The sequence below is a fragment of the Toxorhynchites rutilus genome, chromosome 1, assembly GCF_029784135.1.
Source record: "Toxorhynchites rutilus septentrionalis strain SRP chromosome 1, ASM2978413v1, whole genome shotgun sequence".
Lineage (NCBI taxonomy): Eukaryota > Metazoa > Arthropoda > Insecta > Diptera > Culicidae > Toxorhynchites > Toxorhynchites rutilus.
The window spans coordinates 98,449,509-98,476,476 of NC_073744.1; the positions used below are offsets into that span (position 1 = coordinate 98,449,509).

The 26,968-nt window shown below is 42.4% G+C and overlaps 1 protein-coding gene and 1 pseudogene across 1 annotated transcript; one reads left to right on the forward strand and one right to left on the reverse strand.

Annotated features, from left to right (window-relative positions):
• Positions 1-7,644: 7,644 nt before the first annotated feature.
• LOC129761227 (DNA damage-binding protein 1-like) lies at positions 7,645-9,222 on the forward strand (annotated as a pseudogene).
• Positions 9,223-9,844: 622 nt separating this feature from the next.
• LOC129761228 (uncharacterized) lies at positions 9,845-11,296 on the reverse strand. The gene is made up of 2 exons (XM_055758941.1): positions 10,535-11,296; positions 9,845-10,390 (listed from the first exon to the last, which is right to left on the reverse strand). Exons 1-2 carry the CDS (start codon positions 11,294-11,296, stop codon positions 9,845-9,847), a joined length of 1,308 nt encoding a protein of 435 aa, XP_055614916.1.
• Between the last annotated feature and the right edge of the window lie 15,672 nt (positions 11,297-26,968).

Genomic DNA, 26,968 nt, shown 5'->3' on the forward strand with positions numbered 1-26,968 from the left:
GCACCCCCCACAATTTTCTCCCCGTTAACACCGCTCTACAAGCAGTGGCAATACGCATAAACCTTCCGTTTCCAATCACAGTAGCCAGCATATACATTTCTCCTACGTCCGATGTGGCTCCTCTACGGGGTCAACTGGAACATCTTCTCAACCAACTTCCCTCCCCAGTTCTCCTTATGGGTGATTTCAATGCTCACTCGTATGCCTGGGGATGCTCATACCTCAATCGAAGAGGGTCCATTTTAGAGGATTTTCTCTCCGATAATACTCTCACTTTTCTGAACAACGGCCAACACACCAGAATCAATTCTGCTTCTGGCTCTTCTTCGGCCATAGATCTCCCCATCGTATCCCCTCAACTTTGTTCAAAGCTTTCATGGAACACTCACGATGATTGCTGCAACAGCGATCATCTCCCAATATGTATTTCCCTTGGCCAACCTTCTCCAGAAGTTTCAACAAGGCCTAGATGGAAATTTGAATATGCAAACTGGGCTGGCTATCAATGTGACATTGAAAGCTGCCTCTCAGCCAAACAAGATTGGACACCCGAGGACTTTTCCCAAGCCGTCCTTGAGGTTGCAATACGACACATTCCTAGAACCAGCGGAAATCCTGGTAGAAAATGCGTCCCATGGTGGACACCTGAAGTAAATACAGCCATCAAAGACAGAAGAAAAGCCTTACGCAAGCTAAGAAAGGCCCACCCGGATAACCCATCTAAGCACACTCTGCTAGAGAAATTCCAAAGGGCTCGCAACAATGCTAGAGCTATTATTAAAACAGCCAAGCATAACAGCTGGATTAAATTCGTCAACGGTATTAATCCTAACACGTCGTCAAAGGAATTATGGAGCAAAATTGGCAGGCTTCATGGCAAAAAAAGGAACAATGAATACAACCTTCTAATTGCCGGTCATTATACAAATGATCGGAAAACTATAGCAGAGGCTTTCGGAGATTTCTTTGCCTCCACCTCATCCAACCAAAGCTTCGATACCACCTTCCAAACCCGCAAGGCAAAATGCGAAAAAATCCCCATTGATTTTAACACCGACGCAAATTTTGACTTCAACAAAACTATTTCCCTCAAAGAACTAGAATGGGCCTTAAACAAAACAACACGCGGCTCCACTGGACCAGATGACATCAGCTACCCAATGCTGAAAAACCTACCCTATCTTGGGAAAAAAGTTCTTTTAAAACTTTACAACAATGTATGGAACAGTGGAATTTTCCCAAATTGCTGGAAAGAGGGCCTAATGGTCTCTCTGCCTAAACCAGACAAGAATAATCACCTGCTGGACAACTTCCGTCCCATTACTCTTCTGAGTTGCGTCGGTAAAATCATGGAAAAAATTATCAACCGGCGCTTAACGACCTTTTTAGAGTCAAACAAGCTGCTCGACCCTAGACAATTTGCCTTCCGCGCGGGTAAAAGTACAGAAGACTGCCTCGTAGCTCTCGAAAAAGTCCTAGACGACGCCGCTGAAAGTAATCTGCACGCAGATGTTGTATCACTCGATCTTAGCAAGGCCTTCGATCGAGCATGGAGGTACCCAGTTCTGAAAAATCTTTTCAACTGGGGGGTTCGTGGTAGATTAGGCTTCTTCATCAAAGGGTTTCTGGAAAACAGAACCTTTAAAACAATCATCAACAATCACAAGTCTTCATTGAAAATTCTTGAAAACGGGTTTCCCCAAGGTTCAGTCCTTTCTCCAACACTCTTCAATGTTGCCATGCAACCTATTTTTGAATTAATTCCCGACAGTATAAACATTTTTGTTTATGCTGATGATATCACTCTTGTTTCTGTCAGTGGCTTTGGGCTAGCACAGAGAAAGAGACTTCAAAGTACAATTGATTCCATACAAAACTGGGCCCAACACATAGGATTCCAATTTTCGCCAGAAAAATCCCGATTCATTCACATTGGCAAAACACTCAAAAAGAAATCCGTCCTAAAGCTTAATCAATCCGAAATCCCTCAGAAGAGAACACTCAGAATACTGGGTGTTACCATCGATACCAGGCTTAACTTTTTACATCATGCTCAATTGGTAAAAAAAGCCGCCAGCAGGAAAATGAATATCCTCAAATCCATTACAGGAAGTTTATCCTCTGGACACAGAGAAACACTGCTTAAAATCATCAATATCTGGTTGATCCCCCAAATCCTTTACGGAGTAGGCATCTTCAGCCGTGGTGGGGACAGAGTACTCAACGCCATTGAACCCATCTACAACAAAGCAATAAAGCTAGCAACAGGAGCCTTCACCACAAGCCCCACTCTTGCTGTTATGGCGGAAAGTGGTCATCTGCCTTTCAAACACCTTGTAACAAGAATCATCACAGGCAAAGCCATCCGACAACTTTCACTTCCTGACAATGACCCCAATGCACCATCAGTAATTCGAGCTATAAATTGGTTCAAAGACCTCACGAACCAAGACCTTCCCGATATATGTGCACTTTCAACTGCCACGGAAAGAAAATGGAACGTCATACCGCCGAACGTGAATCTTGATCTTCTCAAGACTGTCCGTGCAGGCGACCCTCCACCAAAAATTAAAGCCTGCTTCAACCATCTCACGGCTACTCACTTTCAAAACAAACACCAGGTCTACACAGACGGTTCTGTTAACTGCGATGGAGTTGGGTGTGGAATTTTCGAGAACAGATACACCGGTAGCTTTTCTCTTCCACCGCAATGCTCCATCTTCAGTGCGGAAGCTTTTGCTCTATTAATAGCTACACAAGAGTGTACCCATGATCACCTTCCTACGGTAATTTTCTCCGATTCAGCCAGCTGTCTTCAAGACCTGCTCAGTGGAAACAGTAAACACCCATGGATAATACAGACAGAAGAGGCTGCTTCAGAAAAAAACATCTCCTACTGTTGGGTTCCTGGTCATTCCGGAATCCTCGGAAACACAGCCGCAGACAAACTGGCCGGTAAGGGTAGCAAAATGGAACCACCAGTTATACCCTGTCCTCGAACTGATATAGTTCGCTGGGTCAAACAGCAAATTCGCGAAAGCTGGAACATAGGCTGGTTAAATAGCCCTCCCACCCATCTCCATCAAATCAAAAATACCACACTTCCTTGGTTTGATCAAAACAACAGCAAAGAAAGACGGGTGCTAACCCGTCTTCGAATTGGACACACTTTTTTCACACACTCACACCTAATGAAGAAAACCGAAAGACCACTTTGCGCATGTAACTCAGCCCAAGTTTCAGTTAGGCATCTTCTACTAGAATGCCAACACACCAAAGATGCTCGTGTCCGACACAATATAGGTCAGAGTCTCCGAGACATTCTCAGTAGAGACGAGACACAGGAAACCAATTTGATTGCGTTTCTGAAAGAAACCGGCTTCTTTGGTAAAATCTAAAATACACTCTTATTTCAGTTAGTCACTTCACCGCCGCGTATGCATATACATGTAGATATAAGTAAATAAAATGTATATATATGTATGCATGTACATGCGCATGCATGCACAGGTTTATGTACAAAATTACAAATCTAACAAAAATGGCGTATGTATGTGTATACATCTATAAACATATAACATACAAAAATATTAAAACAAATAAAAATATATAAACATAAACATCTTCCATATATAACTCACAAATTAACTTTTTCCAGCATATGCAGCAGTACTACATAATCAAACAGCATACCTTTTAAACATATTATTGTTTTGTTTACTAAATTCTAACCACACTAATTCATACTTATCCAGCATTTTACTAACACCATTAAAATTCAACTACATCCAACATCACATCATTCCTTCCCACTCTATCCCACCCCTTTTCCTTACCATCCTTTCCTTATCCTCCCCACCTCCCCCTCCACCAACATTTCCCTTTGTTCTAGAGCTTGGTTCTACGATGCTTCGTCGCCGCTTTGGTACTCAATAATAACAATACAATTACGTTACAGCTCATATTAAACATCTTATATGGCATAGGATCCTTTCCTGCCTTCGCCCGGTTTTACATCTGAGCAGACAGGTCCGCTGAATATGGTTTTTTCTTCTTTTTCACCAGCCTCCTCAAGACTGGTGCTCAATGGCTCTTCTCAGAGCTAGAGGCGAATGAACTGAAAAGTTTAAACCCTCTTAAAACCAAAAAGAAGAAGAAGAGACACATTCATTTTTCGTGAGGACATCGACAAGACAACATCGTTGCCTAACGTGCTGGAGGAGGTGGACGGCGAAGGAGAACACATACACGCGCAGAACTCTTTTCGTTAGGATGCCATTCAGCATCGAGAAAGTTCCGGAAAGATCTAATCATTGCTGGAAAATAATCTGCCAGTTCCTTTGGGAATTTTCAAAATATATTCATGTGAAAGAGTTTAATTGAATGTTTTCTATCCATGTAACACTGTGACCAAATATGTTTCAATCAAGTGCTATTAACAGGTGGTTATCGAGTTGGTATTGACCACTGGTGGGCTTCCAGTATCGAGGAAAATGTGGAAATAACTAATCGTTACTGAAAATAATCTGCCAGTTCCTATGGTAATTTTCAAAATATATTCATGTGAAAGAGTTTAATTGAATGTTTTCTATCCATGTAACACTGTGACCAAATATGTTTCAATCAAGTGCTATTAACAGGTGGTTATCGAGTTGGCATTAACCACTGGTGGGCTTCCAGTATCGAGGAAAATGTGGAAATATCTAATCGTTACTGAAAATAATCTGCCAGTTCCTTTGGGAATTTTCAAAATATATTCATGTGAAAGAATTTAATTGAATGTTTTCTATCCATGTAACACTGTGACCAAATATGTTTCAATCAAGTGCTATTAACAGGTGGTTATCGAGTTGGCATTAACCACTGGTGGGCTTCCAGTATCGAGGAAAATGTGGAAATATCTAATCGTTACTGAAAATAATCTGCCAGTTCCTTTGGGAATTTTCAAAATATATTCATGTGAAAGAGTTTAATTGAATGTTTTCTATCCATGTAACACTGTGACCAAATACATTTGGTTTTGTGGTTTTTCAATCAATCGCAATCAACAGGATAGCTTCTGAAGATTATTCTTCCCCATCAGTAGGATATTTCCGTATCCAATATTGGATGCATAAAACCTTGTGCCTCCAACGTAACGCTCTCGTTTTCGAAGTTCTCCAAATATTCATTCATTCAGAATGAATTCAGATTCAACTTCATACAAAATGATCTCTATATCAACGAGAGTCCTACGTCACCCTTGCGGTTATACCATAGATATAACCCACTTCCTGTTTTTCATGAGAGTATGCTTTCAAATTCTAGCAGGGTAACCTTACTGTTGCATTTTAAGGGGTTCGATCCCATCTCAAGCGTAATGTAGGAGCAAAAGGGGGAGAAGAGGGGAAGGAGAAAGTCAGATGCGAATTGAACCAAATAAACGAGAAGTGCTGATAGCTTTCGAGTTTACTGAACTAATAAAAAAATAAATAGTTAAAAGATATTACAAAAATTTCGATGCATTATAAAATAATATCCGAAGTGATTAACAAGTGGATTGAACAGTATAATTCCGTAGTTCTACGTCGAAAACTGCGGTCGTGTCCAAGATACAACCCATTACAATTTTTTTTTATTTCACCATTGCAGTAATTATCTTTGCGATTCAAATTACATCATACTTTTCCTTCAAATACTATCTCATTGCTGCTTCCGCAGATCCTTGTTCAGAAACACACTCAGCAGCAATTCCTCGAGCATCAATGCACGGCTATTAATACGCGGATCCTGGACGAAGAATGACCGAATCAGATATGCCAACAGCTGGATGATTTCGTTCTGACAGAGCCGATGCTTCAGCGTCGGGAAGAGGAACATCTTGATCACCGAGCACAGATCGGACAGTTCGGGTTTAAGTTTCTCGAGCCGAGTCGCGGCCACCTTATCGTCGATCGTATTCCGGGTCAGGTGGAACTGTATGGTATACCAAATGGGAACACTAGATGAGCGAACTATTTTGTTGTGTTCAAATTAACAATAACTCACCTTCACATTCAGCTGGATGAAGTCACTCAAAATCTATCCATTGATGAACCAGTTGAACATTTGTTTAACATCATCGAACTCGTTCGGTACCGATTCCAAATGAGGAAAGATGCTGTGAGCTAAACAAAAACAGAAGTTGATTTAATAGCTCGATTAATTTGTCAGAAGACACTACACACCGTTGAACACAATCCATGGCAAAACACTCCATGACGACCTCGTGCGCCTGAGATAATTGCTTCGCTTTGAGCAGAAACTTTCATCACTGAAATTTTCCACTGCAGCTAAATAAAGAAACGAAATAAAAAATTCAGTGTCCATACCACTTACAAATTCTGTTTGATTTCAAAATCAACAAACAAACGTCAAATGGCACACACATCCTAATATATGGGGCGAAAATTGCCTGAATTGTACTAATACTAACAGACATGAAAACAACTGTCAATTCGCGTGGAGGTTCGTGCTCCGCTTTTGAGAAATGATAGTGATAATTGATTTTCGGGTGCAGTTAACACATATTTAAAAATAAAAATTATGAATGAAAATTAACATTTTCTTATAAAATTTGTTCTTAATGCAATAGAGTTACACGTTCTTTTGCAAGTGATGAAAACCCCCTGAACAAGAATTGTGTTTGATAATAATTTCATATTACAATGATGAGTTTTAGTGACAATATCAAGAAAATTATACAAAAATGGTTAAGTAAGAATCAGTATTACGAGTTTTAATTGATCACATAATATAAAGTAAAAATTTTCATTAAAAGTTTGAACAATTTAACTGTCTTAAGGTCTGATATTCTCATAGAGAATGATTTACTTTCCCAAACCGGTGTCTGTACCAAACGTCGACACAATACTACTGTCATCGCGTATGATGCTTGTCCGGTCACCGGACATTGCAGTCGCAGTGGACGGCTGCATCACGGCGCCGTGAAGAGGTTGGTACGGTCGAAATTTGCCATTTGGGATTCTAACCGGTCCGGCGGAAACCGGATAATGTGTAATCGCCCTAAGGGTGATAATTAATTACTAAGTCTAAGCCTAAACATATTCTTTGATATACCAAAGTCAAACATATAAGACACTTCGTTGAACTTGCTACAACAGACGTCCAACGGATTGTTCATACCATAGGCGGTGCGGTGATTCGCTCGGCGGAGAAATTCTGATTGCCGCGTCACTCGAAGAGGTGCGTTGAAACGTACACCCTTATTCTCATTTACGGCCGTATCCGTATATTCATTCGTCGGATGCGATACGTCGTCATAGAAAAAGCCATTCTGATTTACGGCCGTATTTCGGTGTACTAGATTCATTTTGGTAAACTGTTTTATCGACATCGATGAAAGAGGTTTTTTTCCACTTCTGTTTTGTTTTCATTTGAGATTCTTACATTGTGTACAGTTTTTGTCGGGAAAAACGGAAATTCCCATTTTTCTGAGTGATCCGCAGACATTTTACTGTGCGAATGTCGATTATGGCCAAATTATTCATGTTACTCCATAACAGCACGATTGATCCAATGTGACAACAAATCGATGATATGAGAATGGAATCCGCCGAATGATAAGTGCATTAGTGTAGTCGCGTGAAATTCATGTCAGCTTGCATGTGTAATTGCATGCGACGTTTATTATATCGAAATTGAAGCAGGCAACTCGGAGCACAAGAGGTATGAAACGGCCAATTGCACATGTTCACAATAATAACATTCTTTTCCCTCAGTACTGTCACATTCACCCTTGAACGAAAGCTCCAGCCGTTCGGAACCATTCGGCAGCGGTTTTATCGAATGTCAACCTGAAGAAAGTAAATCATATATGCTCACTTAATGCCGGAGCGTATCAGGACAGTTTGGCTACCGAATATTCAGTTTTTCTTGGTACAATTAATGAAATTCAAAAGCTGCACACGGTACACGAACGGTACAAATGGAACCAGGAAGCTTCTCAATAGTTTGGTGTTATAACAGTGCGAATGGATCTTCAGGACTCGAGTGGTCTGACTCCTTCGAGACAGAGCGCGTCAACTCGGACGACAAATGTACTTACTCGAGCAACATGGCACTGCTTAAGCCAGGAGCCAGCAGTGCCGAGTTTGGTCAAGAAGTTGAAATTGCACACCAGTTCATACAAACGGAGTATACTATGTCACTGATTTCGGAGTAGTTGGGTAACGACTCGAATGCATCGTCGACACAGCCCTGGTGAATCAAGCGGAACCGGAACCCAAAGTAGGAAGGATTATCATCTATCACTACGCGGATGGAGCCCTCACTCAAGTTAACGAGAAGGGAATCAAGAGCGCGTGCTATTCTCTCATTGAGTTCAACGGCCGTGTATTGGCTAGCATCAATTCAACCGTACGATTGTGTGAGTGGACTGATGATAAGGATTTGCGACTTGAATGTAACCATTTCAATAACGTGTTGGCATTATATTGTAAAACCAAGGGTAAACAAGATTAATGCAATCACTTGGATTCCTCAGAGTAACAGTTTTTTTTTAACAGGCGACTTCATTTTGGTTGGTGATTTGACGCGATCTGTCACGCTAGGTAATTTTCAAGAGATCGCTCGCGACTATTAACCAAATTGGATGACAGCAATAGAAATATTAGATGACAATGCCTTCCTCGGGCGGATAACAGAACAATCTTTTTGCCTAAAAGATAGGTAAGTAGGGTTTCCGTAGCTCTGTTTATCATACGAACAATTTTTGTATTTGAAGGTCCGCAACAACGGACGACGAACAACAGCAAATGCCAGAGGTTGCTCAATTTCATCTCGGTAATATGATGAATATATTCCGGCACGGTTCGCTTGTGATGCAAAACATTGGAAAGCGTACGACACCGACAACGGGCTGTTTGTTATTTTGGTCAGCTATCGGTCTGGTCCCACAAATACCACCTGATTATGAATTATAAATTTCTTCGAAAGTTACAAGAAAGTTTGACTGACACAATCAAATCTGTTGGCAAGATTGATTTTTCGGATTGGCATAGTTATCATACCGAAATGAAAACGGAACGTTGCGGGAGATTTATTGATGGAGACCTTGTAGAAGGTTTTTTAGATTTAAGTCGGGAAAAAATTTACGATTCATTGGGATTGCAGATCGACGTGGATGGAGTGGCCGAAGATGATATAATCAATATTGTAGAAGATCTAACAAGAATACATTAGGATGTCCAGTGTTGATCATTAATATTCAATCGATGCTATCAGTTGTTTTCTGACACAAATGCTGGGAAAACGAGATATTACACATTTTCTAAAAAAGTTTATTAATAGATCAACTCATTAAGAGAGAACTGGACGGACAATAGAGCCAGATCAAGCTAAGCTAATGAATTTCAGCATTGTTGGGTTATGTTATAGAAATTTCACCGATTTCTTTTAGCCAGTCGCGTGTACGGTCGTTTTATTTTGACGTTGCTTTAGCTGTAATTTATTTTAATTTCATTTTAACATAGTTCATAAGTTGTACATATTTTTACATACAAAATTCGGTATGCGATAAGTTTTAATAACCCACAATTTCAATTTTAGTTTTCGTGCACTATAAGCGCTACATAGAATTAAGGAAAGCTAGGTTAAGTTCTCAATAGGTTAAGTTATTTTAGTCTACTCACTATTTAGCATAGATTTTAATATTTTAATTTTCACTCCACAACTAGTTTTAAGTATAAACTGTATGGTTTGTATGTATATTTTAGTATTTAAGTTGAATTCATCTCTAAAAAAGCACGTTCACGCTGATCAGACTTTATCGAGAATAATTGTGACATGACGGAAAAGCGAACGATCAATCTTCCATCTCGTTGCGATTTTCCTTCTCCCTCTCGACTTTGTAACTCTGACGTGTTATATCGAATCGATGTGCCCCGACTGTAGCGTCTGAAGCCGTGTTGCCAGTACCAACATCCTCCCCCGCGTAACACTGGTCATCTGATCCAGTTTTACCTTCACCATCTACCTCCAAGACTGCCAATTTACCCACAGATCTACGAATCAACCCCCTCGCAGTTTGAACTATAGCCTGACGAATCCTCCCATCGCTTCCTCTAGTGACCTCAAGAATCCGACCTCGCTCCGATCTGTTTCTGGTCGACTCATCGACGATCACTACCAAGTCACCTGCGGCTACCGGTTTTACGTCCCCAAACCATTCCGTATGTTTGTTCAGGGTCGGCAGATATTCTCGCAGCCATCTTCTCCAGAACGTATCCAGGTGTTGTTGAATTTGATGAACGGACACTTGCACGACTGCTGCAGAGTCATCCGCTTCTGCTTGCTGGCGAACTCCACTTGAACTTCCCAGTAAAAAATGATTCGGAGTCAATGCTTCGCTCTCCTCAGACGAAATCGGCAAATATGTTAGTGGACGGCTGTTTACGATTCCTTCCGCTTCTACTACCAATGTAACTAATGTCTCGTCATTCAGCTTTCAATGGCTGCTGTAAGCATCATCCATGGCCGTTTTGATTGAGCGCACCGTGCGTTCCCATGCACCCCCCATGTGAGGAGTGCCTGGGGGAATGAAAATCCATTTCGTTGAACTGCTAGTGAAGGTGGTTGCTAGCTGTTCGATCTGTTCCTGCAGCAGTCGGCTCGCTCCTCGAAAATTGGTCCCGTTATCCGAGTATATCGTTGCTGGTGATCCACGGCGGACAACGAACCTACGAATAGCCTCGACGCATGATCTGGTGCTTAGGCTATGCACCACCTCGACGTGGATAGCACGGATTGTGAGGCAGGTGAAAACTGCAATCCACCGCTTCGTATTGCTCCTGCCAATCTTAACCAGTAGTGGTCCAAAGAGATCCAGGCCCGTGTTCGTAAACGGTCTCTGAAACGATGTCACTCGCGCCGCAGGTAATGGAGCCATCCGAGGAATACACGGCTCCGTCTTATATGTTCTGCACCACTGACAAGATTTCGCTACCTGCTTCACGGCCACTCTTAACTGTGGAATGTGGAAATGCTGGCCCACCTCATTTACCACTGTTTCCATATTACAATGGCGAAATCTTCGATGGTAATCGTCCAACAGCAGGTAAGTAAGTCTGTATTTCCTAGGGAGAATAATAGGAAACTTTACACTTTCATTCACGTTCGGAGCTGCTGTGATACGCCCGTCCATTCTCAGGATCCCGAATTCATCCAGCATGGGAGTTAACTTGTACAATTCGCTCGATTTTTCAAGTTGTATTTGTTGTGCTGCTGGGCTCTGTTGGTTACGTGTCAACAGCACCATTTCATTTGTGAAGACCTGCCACTGTGTCAAATGGATCAGCATTCGTTGTCCCTCTAGCAGCTCTTCCGATCTCAAATGTACTACGAACACCGCTTCTCACTTAGTTCTGCGCCTTCGGTTAGCGATCCATCGATGGACGTATGCGGCAGACCTTATCAGCCTGGACAGACGAGAAAATCTTTCGAGATGAAACACCATTTCGGGTACGAACATCTTGCAATGTGCATGGCATGGGCGCAGCTCTTCTTCGGTAGATACTGTTATGGTCCTCTGGCGAGGCCACTCCGACTCCGGATCTTTCAAAAATCCTGGTCCATTGAACCAAACACGAGATACATCTTCACAGGAACCTTTACCAAATTTAGTGGCCAGATCTGCAGGGTTATGTTTCGATGGCACCCAATGCCATTCACGGACGTCCGATGCGGTTAGTAATTCTCCGACACGACATGCTACGAACTGCTTATATCTCCGGTGGTCTGAACGCAGCCAAGCCAAGACGGTGGCTGAATCACTCCAGAGAAAACGTTGCTGGACCTTCACGGTGTGGCTTTCTTCGACGAACTGCATCAATCGAACTCCCAGTACTGCAGCTTGCAGCTCCAATCGTGGTATTGATAAAGGTTTCAGTGGGGCCACTTTTGTTTTCGCCACTAACAGACTGCAATCCACAAGCCCATCCGGTTTCGTAATCCGGAAGTAAGCTGCTGCTGAATATGCTGCTTCACTAGCGTCAACGAAAATATGCAGCTGTAGATTTTTATAATGTTGGTTAGTCGCATTCTCGAAGTAGCAACGAGGGATTCGGATCTCATGAATATTCTGGAACAGGTTTGTCCACTTCCTCCAACGTTCGAATGCTGCATCGTTGATCTTCTCGTCCCATTGGGTACCACTTCGCCAAACATCTTGTAGAAGCATTTTTCCATGAACAAGGAATACGCTCCATAATCCTAACGGATCGAAAAAACCCATCAAGCACTTTAGTACCTGTCTTTTCGTTGGTCTCCCTCCTTCATTGATCAACCTTTGAATTGGTTGTTATACTTCCATGGACAAGCACAGTTCATCGTCTTCCGTTAACCATAGCAATCCCAGCACTCGTTCATACTCCTTTCTGTCTAGGCTTATATTCTTGCCACAAGAGGGCCCTTTTTCTCCAAAACGATGTAATACTTCTTCACTGTTTGACAACCAATTTCTCAGCTGAAATCCTCCGTTCTCATGGATCATCCGCATCTCTTCGGAAACGCGAACTCCTTCGTGCACGCTGGCGTAGCTCTCCAGTGAGTCGTCCACATAGTGGTTGTTAATGATTCCCTCTACTGCTCGGGGATACTGATCTTCGAACTACTTCGCATTTTTATTTTTCACGAATTGTGCGGACGCTGGGGAACATGCAGATCCAAAAATTGCCACATCCATCATGAAAATTTCTGGAGGACTTGAAGGATCACTACGCCAAAGGAACCGCAGGGAGTGCCGGTCCATCAACCTCATCAGTATTTGATGGAACATCTCTTTGATGTCCGCTGAAACAGCCACCATGAATTATCGGAATCGAACCAGGAAACTGCTGGCAAAGACGTCAGCTGATCTGGTCCTTTTAGTAGGAAGGAATTTAAAGATATTCCCCCCACTTTAGCCGCAGCATCCCATATTAAACGGACCTTCTCAGGCTTTCGTGGATTCACCACCACTCCGAGTAGCAGGTACCAGATCCGGATTTTGTCTGCGCTAGCCAATTCTGCCTCTGTGGCACGGTGGGTGTACCCTTTCTCCTGATATTCCAGGAGCTGTCGTCGGAGATTCTCGCGTAATTTGGGATCTCTGTCCATCCTCTTCTCGAGATACTGTAATCGACGAAGGGCCATGGAGTAACTATCCGGGAACTTAATATGGTCGAACTTCCACAAAAGTCCCGTTGCGTACCGATTCCCGATTCTTACGGTTGTTTCTTCCAGAATCCTCTGAGCGCGCTTGTCTTTCTCTGACATGAGGATGATTGTTGACTTGGTGGCGACCTCCTCTAGATCGAAGAAATGTTTAACTGTGTTGTGGAGATCTTCGTCGTTGGTACAGCTGCAAGAATGGCAGTTGAGGGTTTGCCTCGAGCCCTGTTCTCCATGTCCTCCATATATGCACCAACCCAGTCTCGTTTTCGCTGCAACTGGTTCTCGAATATTTCCTTCCTTCACCTTCACAGGAACCATCAAACTTAAATTGTTTATTCCTATGAGTAACCGAGGAACAGCATCCACATAGCTGGCTACTGGAAGTCCTTCGAAGATGATCGTATTTATTTTCCAGTACTCCGTACGAAGGCGTTTGCATCGGAAGACAAAGCTCTTTAACCGTGCGAGCATCGTCCAGTGCATATCTTCTGTGACTACCTGTCGCAGAGATCGACAACGACACCTGTTGTGATTCTTTCTCATTTCGGTCACGTTGCCCGTCCACATTAAACATAATGGGCGGCTTTCCCCTTCGATGCCAAGTTGCTCGACCAGTACCTCCTCAATCAACGTCAGCGACGATCCATCGTCCAAAAACGCGAATGTATTTACTATTCCACTAGGTCCGAAAAGCATCACCGGAATGATACGGAAGAAAACATGGAGCTCCATCTGCCTGTGCGTATGGTTCTCCCCAGTTGACGGTTGAATGTGTTACCGGTTCTCGTCGAGTGAAGCATAGGATGGTGGCGATATGGACAGCCGTTTGTTCCACATGAGCTCGTTCGACGACAACTTCTCTTCCCATGACCACACAGACAGTTTCGACACAATCTGTTGGCCTGTGCACACTTCCAGCGATCGTCAACGGTTAGCGATTTAAAAGTTCCACAGTCTTGCAGCCGGTGTCCTGGTTTTTTGCAGGCATAGCATAGGATCTCCTTGGCTCGCATCCTCCATTTCATTAGAGTGTGCGTTAATGGCTCCTCGATTTTTCGGCTTCGATTTATCACCGGATGCAGTCCTACCACTGATACCACTATACACGGTCACCTTACTTGCCGATATAACCACATCCGATATTAAGTTGCCGAACGTTTTCAAATTCACTTCCGGAAAATTTCGTAAATAAGTACCCCATTCCATTTTCACATGGGCTGGAAGCTTCCCCACAAGCTCCATTAACAGAGACGGATTTGACAAATGAGCAAGTTGATTCGCTGCTTCGAGATGATCGCACAAACTTTGAACTGCCATACTGAAATCGATTAGTGTTTCAAGTCTATCGGTTTTCGGTGCAGGTAAAGATCTAACCTTCTCCAATAACGCGTGTATAAGCAGCTCAGGCCTTCCATAGAGCAGGTACAAAGTATCAAGAACATGGGGAACTGACGCTGGGAGGAGAAGGCGACTTTGAACCGCTTCATAAGCCGCGCATTTCAGGCTGCAAGCGTGGAGTTCTGAAAACTGCTTATGAACACAGGCCATTCTGTTGGATTGCCTGAGAATTGAGGCAAATCTCGCGGCATCACTTGCCGAGCGGCTAACTGCGAGGGGGTGGGTGTATATTCATTACCACCCAAAATCGGGTTCGACACATCACCGAATGGCAAAGCAACATTCGGCTGTGGATGATAATTAGGTACTGTACCTCTTGTTGGAGGGGGAGTATTGCTTGGAGGAATTGGCATTGACTGACATTTAATCATGTTCTCTAATTGTTTAATTAATGAATGGAGTATTTCATTATCTTTATTTGACTCCGCGTAGCATACGTCAAGGTCAGCTCGGATTGCACTGCAAGTCGAGAAACGTTGTTAATCACAGCGGCAGTGGCAGCAATTCGACCGTTTTGATCACAAAGCGCCTTGTGTTGATCCTCCATTTTTTTTGCGGTACAAAGCGTTCTGAATTATGGATTGGGTATGAAACTGCAGCTCACGTTAGGATGGATAGCGCGGCTATTGGGTTGATTGTTGCTGTTGTTGCATTTGTGGTGGATCTGTTGCATTCTCAACGTTGTTTTTCATTGTTTCTGTTGGTTTTTACTGAGAATTTGCGTTAGAATTTGTTGCTGAGCAATCATGTTACTGTTGACTTGTGCTAGCATGTCAACTAATTGATTGGTGAGGCGTAGATTGAAATATCTCCATCGAATCCACAAAGTTCGATTGTATCAAGGCGAAAGGTAAATCCTGCCGACACCCATTCTGGCTCATCCTGCTGTATGTTGGTGTCGTTGTTCATCTGCACTTATGTAGTTTGTCACGGTAACATGTTGGTTTCGGTTACTGAACTCGTAATTGCGGCGGAACCTTGCTGCCAAAATAACACAATACAGCTGACTAGTCGTATAGCGAATAGGACGGACACACGGGTTGCATGCCCGATAGTATAATAGCCGGCAATCTGCAATGTAGAATAGCCGGATCTTGTTCCTAGTACGCTCGTACTCGTACGGCTCGTACGAAAACAAGGATGGGATTTGCGTACGTTTCCTATCCGTTCGAAAACTATAATAAGGGTGTTAGTCTTAATTGCGTCCTCCGTGATCGCAATTCCAACATTTTCGAGCGCCATTATCATTGGGCGATATTCTTCCGGTAACCCCGCTAGCAATAACGTTCCCACCCATTCGTCGGATATCGGGAAGTTAATTCCATTTAACTGATGCGCGGCAGACATGATTCGATTAACATAATCATCCATCGACGAGCAGGAAGACAGCTCGGTCTTCACTAGTCTGTGCAAGAGTCCGACTCGCCGCGTCAATCCTGTGTCTTCGAACGCGTTCTCTAATTTTTCCCACACAGTTCTCGCCGTTTGTGCCTCCTTTACATGCACATAATTTTCCGGCTCCAGCAACAAAATTATTTTCGCTCTCGCTCGGCGATCCGCAGCAGCATCGACAGCTTTGTAGGTTCCGTCCGCATTCCACTCCGGTTTCACCACGCCCCACAGGTCCTCCAGCTCCAGGTACGTTTGCATCGCAAACTCCCACGTTGGCCAGTTTTCGCGTCCTTTGAGTCGCGCGATTCCCGGAAAATTAGAAATATTGTGGACTATCCCACTTCCAGCTGCAACAGCATCACTACTGCTTCCACCATGCATTTTAAATGCGATTATCGCGAAAAACACGAGCAAAAAACTTCGACAGAACATCGCGAATAGGCCCATAACCTATTGGAAAGATACAACGCGCAGAGAATAAAGAAAACTAGAGATGGGCAAACCGTTCACGAATGGTTTGAAAGAACTAGTTCGCCGAAAAGAGTGAACGAACGGTCGTTCTTTTTCAAAAAACGGTGGTTCTCCCCACGAACTGATTCCGAAAGAACGGTTTGCGAGTGAACTGAGGGAGAGTGAACTGTTTGTGAACGAACTGGTTCAGAACGAACTGTTTGCGAGTGAACTGTACGGGGAAGAACTGATTGAGGGTGAGCTGTTTGGGAACGAACTGTTTGAGAACGAAGTGTTTGCGGGCGAACTATTTGCGAACGAACTAGTGCAGCTGAACTGATTTGCGCTGGACGGAATGGATAAATATAACGAGAGCGCTTGAAAGGAAAATAAAACGATATTGTCATTTATGAGCAAAACGCATCTAACGCAGAGTTTATTTTGTTAATATATACTCAATTTTGGGTGAAAAATTAAATTAGATTTTCGTAGTTTTAAAAGCAAAACTATATATTTTCAATTTCATGTATTCTTTCCAGTGTTTGCCAAATGATCCATTCACTTAAAAAATCGTTTTCGTTCGTTCAAATATGATCATACTCAAATCATTTCCCCCAGTGGCATTCTTTTGTTTTTATGTGCTACAAATCACGACACAAAATAGAACTAGACAACTCTGCATCGGTTCGCACTTCATGATACACCGAAACGCAAGCAGAACCATCATATCAGGGTTGCCAATAATATTTTTGAAAAAACTGGAAGATTGCTCTTAAAAAAACTGGAAGAAAACTGGATCCTGTAAAACCTTTTTATTTTTTATGAAGACCGGCTATGATTTATCTAAATTAGTTTTTTACCAATTTCAATGCTTGAGAAATAGAATGCTTCGTGTAATATTTGTATGTTGTTCATAAAACTGTAACTGTAATTACTGTGAAACAATATTTGAGGGATGGTTTTATTTGGGCAAAACTTGAAGAGTTTCGTAATTACCGCTTTATAAAATCCATGAAATCGCTGATAGAAGAGCGTAGCAAAACTGCGTATAGTTCGATACCTCAAAAAGGTACGGATCAGAATGAGATACGAGGTAAAATACCAAAAAAAATACCATAAACAACTCAATAGTGTTATTTCAATACTCAAATAACCACAAACAACGTTGCTCAAGTATTACTTTGGTATTATAAAATTTTGGTATAGAGAAGCTATTTCTCTCAATTTTTTTTGGTGTTATTCATTGCTAATTTACATCTTTTAATTAGGCTTGCACAAACCAAATTTCGGTATCAAGATCAAGATGAGGGACCCTTAAATATTTTCTCAAGCTCGAGAAAGTACTTTTGAAAAAATATGCATAGTATGCTTTTTTGCAAATCATACACTATGGTTCACATGCATTTTATGCAAAATATGCATTAGCTATTTAGGGGAGTTTGTTTGCATTAATTAAATTAATTATATTTAGAACTAAAATTCCTTTGAGTCACTATGAGAAACTAATATCCATTTGTTGTAAACGAAAGCAAGGTTACTTAGGTTTTATATTCATATCAATTAAGTTTTTAAAATAGTTTGATAAGTTTCCACCATTCGGGAAAGCTCTTCGTTTTGGAATTTTCGACAAAACACCGACGGATTGAACAAAATGGAAAGAACCGAATTACAACCTCGCCAGAGATCGATCCAAGATCGAATGATAAATGTCAGAAAATAAAATTACATAAGGAATAGGAAGAGGGAGGGACAGATAATATTTATCATTGTAAATTTATTTTATTTAAAATATGGATAAAACTAGGCACACATATGAAAAACCGGAAAAAACTGGACGATATTCCAAAAAACTGGAAGATTTTAGGGTTCAACTGGATGACTGGATCGAGAAAAAAAACTGGAAGAATCCAGTTTAAACTGAAACATTGGCAACGCTGATCATATACGCTTTCGGTGCAGAAAGTTTATTTTCTTCTTTGCCTCTAACATATGCATATCGACCACTCCATGCATCATGAAACAGCAGGATCGTACGGACTACGCAAAGCGAATGATTGATATTCAGCCAATGTAACAGATCCTGATTTTTAAGTCTCAGAGAGTGCAAACTATATGATTATTTAGCTCGATAGAGGCTAAGGGAAGGGTAGACAGATCATATTTTCCATTTTTAACGCCGCTATCCCTTGAAATATGTATATTCATATAGACCGCATAGTTTTACTAGCAACACCGCTCTCTTTTCCCATTCGTTGCTCTCCGCAAATGGTGACCGAATGATGATGTAATTTTTTTGACGTAGGACTACGTCTAACCGGAAGGGTGAAATGGAAATCTAGGCACTGAAAAAGTAGGAAAAAATGCAAGATTTGGAACGCTTATAACTCGAGCATTTCTCAATAGATCGCAAAGGTTTTTGCATCAATTGATAGGAAATATATCTACGCATCTATCATAACGAATAACATTTCATTTTTCTTGAGATAAATAATTGAATAATTGTGAAATATCAAGCATTGTCCAAATGCACTATGTGCCCATTTTTGATTGGTCCATTTTGTGCTCCTCAAATCGTATCGACCAAAACGGGCAACCAGAGCAGCAGCGAAATAGAATGAAGCACGATTGGAAAGGAAAAAGAAAAAAAAATAAACGAAACATTGGTCGCAGTCTCACACATGCGTAATTCTCGAGCCAGCCAGACAGCTTAAAAATCCCCGCTCCGCTGCCGTAACGATCATTCTCATCCAAACCGTACACCACATCTGTTCGCATCACAACACATCAACAAACCAACCCAAGCAGCCATGTCTGGACATGGTAAAAGAGGAAAAGTGAAGGGAAAGGCAAAATTCCGCTCGAACCGTGTTGATCTGGAGTTCCCCGCAAGGGTAGCTAGGCCGAGCGCGTTAGTACCAGTGCACCAGTCCACCTAGCCGGCGTTATATAGTTTCGGCCGCCGAAGTGATCGAGTTAGCTAGCAAAGCTGCACGCGACGATAAGAAAACCCGCATTCAGAACAGAACACATTCGGTTTGGTGGACATCAAGACAACAGGCAGTTGCAACGTGTGGCGAGTGGCAAACGCAATCGCAAAACGGCATCAGGTAGCAGAAGAAAAAAGTTTGTTCTTTATACAAACTGCTTTGGTGGCAAATCCAGAACAAAGCGGCATCGAGGGCGTTCGAAATGGTTTTTTTTTCAAAACCACGAGTACTAAGTTTTCTAAATTGGAACCATTCCATAAAACAAGGCGCTTTTCAGGGCCATTAAACCTTCCAAAAAAGAGTTTAGGAAATACAGTTCAATGCTTTCTAAAACATTACCCAAAATAATAATAAAACACAAATTGATGTTTTCATAATTTGTTTGCCAGGATCTGATGAGTATGTGAATTTGGCAGTTGTTCTGAGCTTATTGATAGTTGGGGACTTTCCTGATTATTCAATTTTCACCAATTCTTAAATTGTTTCCAGATTGAAAATACAGTAATTTACAATTAGTTCGACATTTAGCTAATTGGACGGACATGTAATGCGACTTATTTAGTTGGACATTTTTGTAAACATAGAGATCCAAATTATTGCCCCACATTGAAAGTCGACACTGTACCACTGTCATCGCAAATGTTCAATTACAGGTTAAAATCGCTTCCAATGCGACACTGAGTGGCGCTTCGGCACGTCGCATTGAATGTAATTTACTGTACAACATGTCACAAAGCTGGATGGGAAGAAATTTTCCAACTGTGAAAGCTGTGGCGAGTGGCAAACGCAATCGCTAAACAGACCCTTTTTATCCTGCATATGAATCCAACGAGCGAACAAATCGTAATGAATGTATTTTTTTGCCATCGCTCCCTTTTAACTCTCATTCGTTCGTCTCGTTGGACTCGCCCCTCTGGCTGAGTCTTTTTTTTTTTTTTTTATAGAGGTGAGGAACGCTCTACCAGCCTTATCTGGGAAGGGTTAACCCAGACGTCGAGTGGGGATCGCACCCACAAAAACCAAGCCCTCTACTCGTTGCCTTATTCCCCCTGGGACCACATCTAGGCGACTACTTCAGGGGGCGGCTGTGCTCATGCACTCTTCGAGTTTTCAACGCTGACTAACGTTGTCCTTCCCTTTTTCTCAACATTTTTCTCTCTATTCGCTTTTCATTCCACTGCGCTTATGTCCTCTTCGCAGGCATCCATTTACCCGTCGAGACGTGTACCGATTAGGAATCGATCATTACTCAGACTTCTTCGAGTTAGACATTCTTAAAGACATGACTCCGGAATCAGTAATCAACACTTGTAGCAAGAATTTCGCTCGTCATGGAAAACCGCAACTGATCCTAACGGATAATGGCTCCAATTTCGTAAATAAAAAGATGGCCAAATTCACATCTGATTGGGGCATCGAACATACTACATCAGCACCACATCATCAGCAAGCAAACGGTAAGTCTGAAGCCGCGGTTAAAATCGCAAAACGTTTGCTGAAGAAGACTGAAGAAACGGGTGAAGATTTGTGGTACGCGCTGCTTCACTTGAGAAACATACCGAACAAGGTCGGTTCTAGTCCGGCAGCTCGTTTATTTTCTCGGGCAACCCGATGTGGAGTTCCATCTTCTATTGCGAATTTGTTCCCAAAAGTGGTGGAAAATGTTCCTGAGGCAATAAAGGATAATAGAAGGAAGACCAAATGGCAATATGATAAGAAAACACGACACCTACCTACTTTTCAAGTTGGTTCTACAGTTTTTGTGCAACTGAATCAAGAGAATTCCAAACAGTGGACACCTGGAAAAATTTCAAGTCAATTAAATGAACGATCCTACATGGTAAATGTGAATGGATCAAATGTTCGTCGAAGTTTAGTACACCTGAAACCGCGTAAGGAACCCTCTACGTCGCCTGGCCGTTCTACATCGAAGCCGGGTCAATCGTTACAGCGAAAGGAAGATTATCGTAGTCACGAAGTTGAAATTCCAAGTGCCAGATCGAATCTGCAAGCTGCTCATCAAACACTTCAGGATAACATTATTCAGCAGTCACCTTCTTCGATTGTTATTGACGAGGAAATCAATCATTCGCCGCCAAGGTCGTTGCAACCACAGGTGTCTCAAGCGCCAGTTGTGACGTCACCTGTTTGTGAGTCGACAAAACAGATCCCGACAGCATCGAGTGGAACCCGACCAAAAAGAACAACACGTTTGCCAACTAAATTGCAGGATTATCAAATTGAATTAAATTAACTTTAAAGTGAGGAGGATGTTATAGTATTTCTATTTGATTATTACACTATAGTATTTGCTCACCCCTCGTTTCAAGATTTGGTTCCACGATTTTGAATAGATGATTCATTGCTTTTTAACGAACAGAGATGTACAGTTGGTGAAAAATAAAGCTGAAGTAAACTGTTCGTATCGCGTTTTAATCGAGATAAAACAGCGTATGCTTCCAACATCTCAGACAAATCCGCTCGACGATACACCAACTTATAGTCAATAGTGCCCTTTAAATATCTCAATACACGTTTGAGGTGCACCCAGTGCTCTTCAGTCACACCGCACTGAAACCCAGCAAAGTAACTCACTGCCACACATAGATCTGGTCTCGAGGTCACTATTAGGTACATCAAGCACCCTACGAGCTCTCTATATGGCTTATCTGTAGCATGCTCCTTGCTACCCTTCATTAGCTTCAGGTGTGGGTCCATCAGGATGGACGACGGCTTGCACTCTTCCATACCAAACTGCTCGAGGACGTTCTAAACGTACGCTTTTTGATCGATGGTCATCGTTCCTGTTTGCAAGTCTCGCTGGATGTTCAATCCGAGAAAGATCTTGACATCTTTGATATCCGTCATCTCAAACTCGGTTGAAAACAACTTCTTTATTCCACCGATCGCCTTAATGGAATTACTCACTATCAAAATATCATCCACGTATATGACGACCAAAACGATGACTCCATCACGTGACCACTGGAAACAGCAGAAGTCATACTCGCTGCGTTTGAACCCCAGTTTGCAAATGAAGTCATGAAACCGCTGGTTCCAATTCCGGGAAGCTTGCTTTAGACCGTAAATAGCTTTATTCAGTCTGCAAACAAGGTTCTTCCCCCTTTCAAACCCAGCGGGTTGACGCATAAAAATTACCTCGTCAAGTGTACCGTTCAGGAACGCACACTTGACATCCATCTGATGAGCATGCCAGCCGTTTTGATTCGCCAAAGCCAGAAGAATCCTCAGGGTCGCCATTTTTGCCACAGGAGAGTAGGTATCCGTATAGTCAAACCCCGGCCGCTGCGTAAACCCACGAGCAACCAGTCTGGCCTTATATCTTTCTTATTCACCCTCACTGTTACGTTTCAGTTTAAACACCCACTTGCTGTCAATTACTTTCTTGCCAACGGGTAATTCAACCAGTTGCCAGGTATTGTTCTTCTTCAACGATTCCAGTTCTTCTCTGATGGCACTATTCCACGACGGCCAATCACTCCTCTTTTTCAATTCACTCACATCAGTCGGAATATTGTCAATAACCTCCTCGGCACTCAAAGCAAATGCACTCATATTCATGTCATATTCCTCGTGCCATACTGGCGGAACAATATGTCTACCACTTTTACGAACACTGTCTTCCACAGCAGGATCACCGGAAAGACCACCACGGCTCTCCTGTTCGTCAAGATTATCGTGATTGCCGTTTTCACTGTGTTCATCCGAAAAGAAATCCTCATTATCATTTTCTTCTTGCTCCGTTTCATTCAGTTCTAGTTCAATTGGAGCATTAGACACTCGATCGTTGATTATCACTTCATCGGTTTTATTTATCAGCTTGCTAGATTTCACCGTACATAGAGGCAACTCATTCTCGTTGAAAATTACGTCACGGCCAACGAAAACTTTGGTACCATTCCAGACTCGATACCCGTTCGGAGCATACCCCACAAGGCTTACCTTTTCACTCTTTGCATCCAGCTTTCTCCGCAACTGCTTCGGAACGTGGACATAGCAGCCACTACCGCAGATACGTAGATTCGCCACATCTGGTTTATGACCATACCATGCTTCATACGGCGTCAAATCTCCAGCAACAGCAGCACTTGGACTTCGATTCATCAAATATACAGCAGCGTACACAGCTTCCCCCACAGACATTTGGGAAGGTTACTCGCTTGCAGCATCGCTCTGGCTTTTTCTTCGATGGTACGGTTGAGCCGCTCGCTCACACCGTTTTGCTCCGGCGTATACAGCACTGTCTTCTCCATTCGAATACCCTTTCTGCGACAAAATTCTTTGATCGCCCGACTAGAATATTCTCCCTCGTTATCCGTACGGAGTCGAGAAATCTTCAATCCGAAATGAGCACTGGCCATAGCCTCATATTGTTGCAGACACTCAAGCACTTGGTCTTTTGTTTTCATCAAATAGACTACTGAAACGTGGGTATAATCATCCGTAAACGACACAAAATATTCATTACCGTCCCACGACACTGGTGTTATCTTCCCGCATACATCACTGTGTATGATCTCTAGCGGACGCGAGGCACGTTTCACATCACTACGTACTTCGAACGGCTCACGGGTTTGCTTCGCGGATATGCACGGTTCACACAACAATATTTCGTTCTTCTTTCCGACACTCACGATTTTCATACCGTTCACCATCCTTTTGTTTACCAGCTTCAGCAGGTTTTCGTTCCCGAGGTGGCCAAACCGCTGGTGCCACAGCTCAAGCTGTTTGCTTACTCTTCCGGTCATCATCGCACTACAAGTCACATTTTTGTTCCGGGTCTTCACTCACTCAAAGTCCATACAGTAGAGCCTACCGTGTTGCCCACCGGTAGCGACAACTTCATTATCGGCTTCCACTGTCACATGCCCACCGAAGAAAATCACTTTCTTTTCCGAGTTTTTCAGGCGTCTCAGCGACAACAGATTCAACGATAGTTCCGGAATATAAAGAACATCTTCAATATTAATTTTAATATCGCACCCGTTCACAACCGCACTGGCAGTAATTTGACCTTTAAACCGAGCGAACAAGTTCACACCACTGTTTGCAGTCTGAATCACTACCGGCGTTTCAAGCTTCTCCAAACAATCGAAAAGCGCTTTGTTGTTCGACATATGCTCAGAAGCACCACTATCTAAATACCATTTGGTACTAGCCACCGCACTGGCCGCAACAACATCAGATCGACCCTCCGCCGCGACAAATGATATCGTTTTCGTTCCGACGTTCGCGTTTTGCACTGCACTTTTCTTTGCTTGCTTCGAGATAACTGTTTTGCTTTTGTCACTCTCCGGACACTGAGCTTTTCTATACCCCAGCTGGTTACAGTTATAGCACTTGAATTTCGCTTTGTTTTTCCCAGCGAAAGCCGCTTCATTCACTTCCGTCTCCTGCTGTTGTCCCCGTCGCTTTGCCTCCACATCGAGGTACTTTTGTCGAACGAGATCCATCGTTAGATTTTCCGACACCGCCTCCATGGCAGTGGTGACTGCATCATACGACAACAGCTTTGTCAGCATCAAATGACAAATGACGTCTTCCTCGTCCATCTGAGCACCGGCACCTTTGATTTCGCGAACCAACTTGTCAAAGCGTAGGAAGTGATCCTGCAGCCGCTCACTTTCCTGGTAGCGCATCGAGAGAAGCTGTATCTTCATCAGAAAACGATTAGTAATACTTTTCCATTCAAAAACACTGTGGAGTCCGTCCCAAATTTGCTTCGGACTCTGTTTATCTTTTATATACTCAAGTTGGCTGTCAGCTATCGCTTGAATCAGCACCGACCGACACTTGTTGTCCTGCCGAATTCGATTCGCCCGTTTTAACTCCTTCGCCGCTTTCAACTCCGCCGTATCCGTCTCTGGCACGATCCAAAAATCCTCCTGCTCTGCCGCCACCTCGACGCACCGCAACACTTCCATCTGCTGCATGTATGCTCTCATACGGAAGCACCAGTTGTTAATACCGGTCCCGTCGAACGGCTTAATCCGGAGACTCTTGAATTCATCGTCCATTTCGTCACTTCGCGGAACTATTTCGGGAAGAAAAACGTGGCTTTTGAGGTTAGGCTGGGCCCATAACCTGTCATCAGCAGAGAAAATAAAACGCGTGTGTTTCGCAGAAGGCTCAATAACAACTATTATTTTATTTGACGTTTCTCTAGATACACGGTAAATCAACTTTAGGTAAATCAATTGCGTTTTACTCATTTACACTGTTAATAATATGTACGAATAATTCGTAATGCAAAAATTTACTAAGCATTGGTAATATTTACCAAAAAATTCGTTATATATACCAATTTTTTGGGTCAGTGTACCAACGATTGGTACATTTTACTGTGCGTTAGGGTAAGGTGACACTGGGGCTGATTCTGATGCGCGAATGAGAAGTGACAGCTCGCAAAAATTGCCTCACTCAATTTCCGAAGGCGACTGTGGTGAGATTTTTACCTTGAATAAACTCTCATGAACACTCACTCAATTCTCGTGGGTGATTGCAGTGAAGAAACATGCCATTTCGTGACTTTTGAAGTCGTATCCTCATTTGTTATCGACAAGTACCAGCAATGGTAGCCAAAAACAGGATTAGGCATTTTCAAAGGATTTGAACGATCTCTAATCATTCGCCGATCCAAACTGGCAATTGCTACTCCGGATTCATCATCTACATTGTGAAAATTCTCGGACAAAAATAGGCAATTTTGAATGCAATCCAGTTGCATAGATGCACAGTTTAACATTTTGAAATAATTTACATTTATTATTAACATGTAGTCAATTCATGTATTTGGTATGCTATTACTAATGACAAGAATATGCATCTTTTGCAGCTGCTATAACGCGATACAAAATTAAAATATAAGTTTACAATAGTTGATACAAGAAACTCAATTCAGCATACCGTTTCCTTTCTCCAAAAACACAAATCAGACTTTCAAAAATTACGAAAAGCTACTTAAGTAGTTAAAAATCGTATATGTTTAATCAACTTCTTCCATGTGTGAGACATCCTCGGTGTCATCCTCTAGTGGAGCATCTTCACCAGTAGTTGCGGCTGGAGTATCATCTGCGCTCATAGCTTCGTCCTTATCGATTCCAAGTCCCAGCTTGACCATAAGATAGATGAGAGATGCGTGCACACCTGGCTCATCCAGTGAGAATCCAGACGATAACAGCGCAGTTTGGACAGTAGAATTACAAGATCCTTGACAGCTTTATCATTTTTATCGTCTCATTGTCTATGGATAAAATTCAGCTTTTAAATTTTTTTTTTTTTTTATTTAAATCGTTTATTTTTACAGGCTCAGTTACATAGGTTTAAAGGAGCCGAACTCCAGGTTTTAAATTTATTTAAATGCGATAATAAATGTCTTACCTTGATGGCTTTTATGTGAGGCGACTATAAAATTAATGTTCACTACAATGTTATAAAGAATAGTCAGAATAGTCACCTTCCACCAAACTTTTGGCGTAATTATTACGGAATTAGCACCGGACACTAAGTCAAAACACGAATGCGGAATT

Bases quoted from the DNA above. Each gene is read 5' to 3' on its own strand.
- LOC129761228 (XM_055758941.1), bottom strand. From the start codon at position 11,296: ATGGTGCTGTTGACACGTAACCAACAGAGCCCAGCAGCACAACAAATA. The intron at 10,391-10,534 runs GTGCGCTCAATC...TCGTCTGAGGAG, and splicing joins GGGGTGCATGGGAACGCACG to AGCGAAGCATTGACTCCGAA.